The 7,204-nt window shown below is 38.3% G+C and overlaps 1 protein-coding gene across 1 annotated transcript in view; it reads right to left on the bottom strand.

Moving 5' to 3' along the window:
• Positions 1-7,020, bottom strand: part of KCNK10 (potassium two pore domain channel subfamily K member 10) — a 63,491-nt gene extending 56,471 nt beyond the window's left edge. The window contains exon 1 of the mRNA XM_010168822.1: positions 6,969-7,020. Coding sequence (XP_010167124.1) covers positions 6,969-7,020 — 52 coding nt within the window. The remainder of the gene's footprint in view (positions 1-6,968) is intronic.
• Positions 7,021-7,204: the final 184 nt, after the last annotated feature.

Genomic DNA, 7,204 nt, shown 5'->3' with positions numbered 1-7,204 from the left:
AGCAGGATGTTCTATTTCCATTCTAAAAACAGAAAAATAAAACAAAGCCAAGCTTATGTATTGTCTTCCACCTTTTTTTCCCCTCTATAGAGGTTTTGATAACAGATTTTATCACATTACTGGCTTTCATTTCTACTTCCAACACCAAGATATACCTACACCGTAATTTCCACTCTAAACTCAAAATCTTACCAGTGATCTCCTATGCCAGTATTTTGGGACATCTGAATTACACATAATAAGACATGCATTTGGGACACTTTGCCAATAATAAAATTTGTAATAGCATAAGAATTGTATTAGTGGGTGAACAGCTGTGTTGGCTGCTAGCCAAGGACTACCTCAGTGAAACTATCACACAATTAAAGATGAAATCTGAATTCTTGGTCTCAGCATTCCCAGACCGAGGAAATATCCTCTAAATTCTGTGGTTCATTAACATGGTAAGAGATTCACAGTTCATTTTTGAAATATTTCGTTTAAATAATCTGAATTAATGTTTGATTGTAACTGTGAAAAGCAGCCCTGAAAGTATGTTGGAAGAATAATAATTGTCCATGAACTAAAAAGGATTGGTACTACCACCCTGAAGCTGGAGGCTATATGGTATGTGCTCTTCTCACTTGTTTTATCTCATTGGGGTAACCAATGAGAACTGCATGGCATGTTATTTATGAAAGTCAGCAGGTTCATCTTAGAGCACATTTTTCATTACAGTTAAAATGTTTTTCATATACATGCTTTGTAGACAAACAATAGAAGTATAATCGATGTCTCAGGAACTAGAATATGAGGATCCTCTGTCTGACAAAGGCCAGGTACCAGGATGTTTTTAATTTCTCACAGAAAACAAAAACCAGAGGTATTCCAATAAAAAAATGTATTTAAAAGGTAGTATTTATCCTTTTGCTATATGTCACTTCTTTTACATAAAAATTCTATAAAAACCAGACAATTGTTCAGCATTTATATTCTCTGCTTTGGCTTTTGCTGTAACACTGAGATTATTACAAAATAAAGGTAATTTCCATCACACTGAATTCTATAATATACTACCTGTTGAATACAAGTGTGTTTCTTACCTCTTTCTTATCTTGACCTCCTCATTGTTATCTTCTCATTTTACTCCAGGTACTTACCCTATTTACAACACCACATCTAGGGCTGCTCTTGTCTCAGTGATTCTAGGTACTCTTTTACTTTTAACTCAGTAAAGCCTGTGGGAACAACACACTTCTGATACTTTTAAAATTAAGATTCTCATGTTGCTTACACTGAAGTGCGTGGTAAAATTCCTAGCTCTGAATTAAATCAAGACAGTAAGAATTAAACTGTATCATCATATATATACACTCTTCTGTCTGAAGCTGATATAGTGCACACACTAGCTACATAAATCCACACAAACACCAAAAACTGAACCAAAACCTACCCAATTACAACTGATATCATATAACTTTCTCCCCAAAGTGACCTCCATCACTTCAGCTAGCATCAGTTTTCAAGAGTTGCCTAAGGGACTGCTCAGTCCAAAAGCCTATTAATGGGTTACTCTAGTACATATGTGGCAAAATATAGCATTGGTATTCTTCACTGAAAAAAACTGTCTCTCCCCTGCTGACAATTCTACTGTTCTCCCTGTCTTAGACTTAAAGCTTCATATTGTTTTTGATTCTTTTCAATCCCTTTTTCTCACAGTACAGATGACATCTTAATGACACCCTACCCTTCATCTTTCTTACCTTGACTAAAGTTCAGTCTTTCCTCACTCTTACTAAGAAAGTTGCTGTCCAGTCTTTCACTCTACCAGTTTCTTATTACTAATTTTACTTTTCTGAATCCTTAGTTTTTCCATTTCCAGGGCATCCTAAAGGTGACAATGATGAAACTAATAGCTCTCTGCTATCTTTCTTCCTCTCCTGCTAATTCAGTCATATCTTCTTACCTCCTAACACATTAGGATCCACAGTATCCATCTGCATCCCCTGCAAGCTTCACATAGTCTTTAGTAAAGTTCTTATTTCCTCATTCTCTTTTATTTCTTTTCCAAACTCTCCAAATTTTCCACCTTACTGCATCTGGCACTATTGCACCTACACCATGGTGTAGTTATTATTACTATCATCATTACTAGTGCAGAAGGATATTTTCTAGCTCACAGTTGCACTCCACTTCTTTACATGTATCTTCTTGAAAACAGAGGACAGAAATGAACACCACCTTCATTCTACTCATCTATGCCTTTATAATCAAGTTTGCCTTCTGCATTGGTCTTTTTGAATGAAAGGACAGAAAAAGCAGGAACCGCGGCAGTTTACAACACTCTGCAGGCATCATCAGCTCAATTTATTCTAAGTAGCTAATGCTGAAGATTTTTCCAACAAACAGTCATCAAGAGATGATCCAATCCTGATACCTTCATGAAGGCATTTGAGACTGAGCTCAGTTGGTTTCTAGATACCTCTACTGGGAAACTCAGTTGAATCTTCAGTGTCTGTAAAGATGCACAAGTAACACTAGTTTCCTCTAGTTGTAAAGTGCAGAGATAACCTTAGTTTTTAATTGATGCGATCTGTGTATGATGACAGGCTGTTTTGCTCCCTCCTAATTGTTTTAGCATTTGATTGCAATACATATGCTCTTCTTTCAATAGCAGATCTTAGATTGCTCTATACAAGTTAATTATATTTCACAACACTCTTGTGCATTAGGGAAGTATTAATTTTCCCATTTTGCAGTCAAGGCAAAAGGGAGGAAAAGAAAGGGTAAGTGGCTTACTGAAGGTTAAACAGTATGTCAGTGGCAAAATCTGAAGAGAAGCTCCATACTCTCAACCCTCAGCTTGAATTCTCCACAGACCACTAACTCCCATGCTAAATTTAAAGATGATAATAAATGCATTATTTTAGGGTTTCAAACTGAAAAAAGCCATCCTACACAAATGATGTCTTTGTGAAAGGGCATGGGAACTTGTATCAAAACTTGAGAGTTCAAAAAGGTCAGTGTAGAGGTAAACATCTACCTAGAAATTCAAAAGGCTTTGACAGTGCATATCATTGCAATGAAATCAAAACATTGCAGGCACAAAGGATGGAATAAGACCAAAATCCATTTTCTGCCTACTAAGAGCATCACCAAGATGATAGACATCCTTCCCTTGAAAAAGACATTTCACCATCGCCCTGCAAGACAGTAACACTTGAGGATAATTTCTGAGCATGTTGGAAACAGTCTCACCTACCCTCTTTTCTACAAAGAAACAGCAATCTTAAGCAGATAATTAATAGGAAAATAAATTTATATTGCTGTAACATCCAGATGTTTCAGTCAGGATGAGGGACCCGCTGCTTTAGGTACTGTATAAAAATATATGTGCAAAGAGATTATAAGCCAATTTAAGCATGGAAAACAGGTGGGTGTAGCAAACAGCAGGAGGAATGCAGGAAAGAGGGGAGATGAGAAGAACAGTTACAAGAATTAACGTCCTCAAATGCTGCTATAAACACGATCTTATGTTCTGAAAAGTATAGATGGGAAGTTGTATGAGGTATGAAACTAAAAATCTGGTCTTTCATTAATTTCAGTTTGCTTTACCCAGACTGCACCAAAGGGAAGAAGCAAAAAACAGTAATAGGCAGATCAAATGTCTTATGATTCTGTATATCCAGGCTGATTCCACCAGTAACACAAATGGCAGGCTTGTTTTTTAAGATGTAAACCCAGGTCGTGTGAGATCCTGCACGCCTGCTCAATGTGTCCAACTCTCCCTAAAACTTTCTTGAGGTGCCTGCTTGGTTTTTTTACTCATTTCTTACCGCATTCACTCACAGCACGTGAATAGTATGTTTTTTAACCAATACATATGACATTCTAGGACATATTTCATATCAGATTGTTAGCGACAAGTCCCAATGACTTTTGAGATGGAGTTTGGTCTGTTTGTTAATGGGATTATGTTGTTTGACTGCCTGGGATAGTAGGGGACTTTACTGGAGGAATTTGGACCCTATATACTTCCAGGTTTATGAAATAATTTGGTTTATTTAGAAAACACACTCAGCATTTACAAGAAACACAGAGATATACTATATACCCAAGACAAGTGAAGATACTACACAACAGGATAAAAGCACAGTTCAGCCTCCATGCCCTGTTGGTTCCAGTTTAATGGCTGAGCAATCAGCCTCCCATTAGCTGTCTGTCAGACACCATCCCTCATGTCAATTCTGTTCTTTTAAACCTGTTCTCTCCACGAAGTCTTTCTATGGTATATTGATCTTTGTTGATGTGAACCGAGAATACCAGTTTTATGCCAGATGAAAGCTACCAGCAGACTCTAATCTGTTTATCTGTGTAAATATTTATAGTTCAGTCAGCATTATTGAGTTTGAGCATTAATTCATTTCTATGACTATCATTCTGACCTGGGTTCAAAACAGCAACATCATCAGTTCCAAGCAAGTCATATCTCCATAACAAGGGCCCTGGCCTTTAGAAATGTGTATAGTTTCTAGAAAATATTGCCTGGAATAATCAGATCTAAACAATCTTTGAGACACCATAGCTCTCACTTACATCGTCGGACTGCTAGCTTGCTTGCCAGGAACATCAGTTGATATATTTCAAGCACTGTTAGAACAAGTTAGCACAATTCCTACCAGACAAAACTGTGGAAACTGCACGTTCTCTGTCTGACAATCAGAAGAGAGCACCATCATACAATACACACTGAAATAAGCTTGGTGTTTGAGGGTGAACATTAACTGGATATGAGCTCTGCTTTTAATACTTAGGACTCTTTGTATCCTTGCACCACCAGCATTTTGCATGTTGATCTTTGGATTTGAGATAGCAGCTTCAGTTCTTGACTCCAAGTATATCACATAAGATGCAAAACATAACATCATTCTTCACATGTACATGCAGGGAACAGACTACATATATGACAGTAAATCAAACTCATTTTAGGGCTCTAAGTGATTTTCTGTAGTTCTTTGCTAACATGTATATTGACATAAATATATTTCCATTTCAGAAAGAACGGAGCCCTGTTCTACCTTACCTTCTACCCACATGAATAAATTCTTCAGTGGGACTATGTGAGTACAATGTCATTGCACTGTTCCTCTATTGGTTAAAGGATTGGGTCATAGACAACTTTTCCTTACCAATTTTCTTTTTTCTATTCCACCAAATTTCATCGGTTTCCTGAGTCCCCTGGAGAAATAGAAATTAACATTTTTTGCTTCCTTCCTGGATACATATTAGCATCCTTGCTGCCTGGCTAATGAAGTCAATACACTGAGGGGACATAACCGGTAGGATGCTGCAGTCCTTAGCAGGGATTCAGCTTGGCAGAGAGGAAACCTGCTGGGTTTGAGGTCTTTTACCTGTTATGGTACTCTGCGGTTTTGGACACATTAGTAAGTTGTGACCAACCACCTGTTGGATCCATATGCTTTAAAGCTGATTGCCAAGCAAAGGAGCTGCATACAGAGTGACGTCAGTACAACCTCCTGCGTGCACTGTTGTGGGAAGGGAGGAAAGGGTTTTTTGCATTAAAAAGCACTTTGCAATATATAAAATGAATTAAAATGAAGCAACAGCAAACACACATTCAGAAAAGCACCTAGGAAGAGCAAGTTTTCACCATACAGAATTTTGACCCTGGGATAAGGAATATATTGTTATTAAAACAATCAAATCTCTGCTCACGCTACTATCCATGTGTTCATTGTGAAGCTGAGGGTGGAGGAGGCTGATGTGTCAATTTCAGCCTTCACCTAATTAAATATGTAGCAACGCTTAAATTAAAGCTTAATTGTCTATACTATTCAAACAGCACATCAGATCTGCTCAGCAGAAAGATGTCTGTTCTGCTGTATTCCTCTACACCAGGAAAAACTGTTTTTAACATTTCATTCTGTAGACGTGAGGGCACAGAGGATGACAGACAAATTGACCACTAAAACCAAACCTGCGGAATAAAGATGAATAATCAAAGCCCATGCTATCACTTCATACTTCCTGCAAGCACTGCTGTACAGTGACTGGCTGCCAGCAGTTCTGCTGCAAACCTGAGCATATGGCTTCAAGTTGCTCTGCTCCTGTACTGATGCACAGAAATATGACACACCAGTATACAAATTATGAGTAGGATTTTTTTCAGTCACTTCTTCTGTAGGTTGCATATGAACTTCCTCCCCATGCCAGGAAAGGAGAGCATTTCATTATGGTTTATTTTAAAACATCATTTGGATCATTTTATTGAAAACCACTGCACTGGCGTAAATTTCCGTCCATCATCACACAAACACACTCCCCAAGAAAGACTCCAAACCTAACTATAGACTTAATCAAACCATCCACCTGGGCTGATCAATTGTTAAAAGGACAGAGTAAAGAGTCTAATGGTCCCTTTGGGCTCCATTATTTAATATGTCTTTTTATACCGTCCATACTACAGGCTATATTGCAGCAGTATTTTCTTCCAGTTGCTTGCCAACAAACATTTGCTATCGAGGAGCCCTAAGCAGGCGTTCACATCTGTGTCCACTCCTGTACCACCCATTTAGCAGAGACAATGATCACTAGAAACAACAAAGGAGCCACAGATAAAACAAACAAAGCTGTGAGCCAGAGATCACTGCCATCCCAGGCAAGTTTGCCATGAAAACACTCAAGAAAAAGGGAGGGCTGAGGAGGGAAGAGATATCAAATACAGAACTATAGAACTTACACCTAGAAGAGGTTTTACCCACGCACCCACCCAACCCCACATCTGAGGAGCATTTTCTAACACACTGCTAGGACTGAGCAAGAAAGACTGAGCAGTGCACATGGGAAGCAGACAAGCATCCAATGTCTCCTCCCATTTGGAGTCAAATAGTCTTCTACGAGTCACTAGACACAAGGAATAATAATAATTGTTATTGCTATAGAAATGATAGTAATAGAGAATCACCAACCTTGAGGATCCCAGTTCACCTGTTTTCTTGGAGTCTCGATTGGAAATTTCATCTCTTCCTTTTTGAACAGGGAGGAAAAAGAATTAAATAAATTCCCAACCTTCCTGTCTCAATGCTGCAGTCAAACAAATTAATTTCAAATTATAGGGAGCCTGCGCTGTTTGACTGAGGGGAACTGGTGGTTGCCAAGGAAAGAAATACACAAATAAATCAAAGAAGGTGGGGAGGGGCGGGGA

Source organism: Antrostomus carolinensis, unplaced genomic scaffold, assembly GCF_000700745.2.
Source record: "Antrostomus carolinensis isolate BGI_N321 unplaced genomic scaffold, ASM70074v2 scaffold4285, whole genome shotgun sequence".
NCBI classification, from domain to species: domain Eukaryota; kingdom Metazoa; phylum Chordata; class Aves; order Caprimulgiformes; family Caprimulgidae; genus Antrostomus; species Antrostomus carolinensis.
The sequence above is the reverse complement of the archived record's forward strand: the minus strand, read 5'-3'. Positions and strand labels throughout refer to the sequence as shown.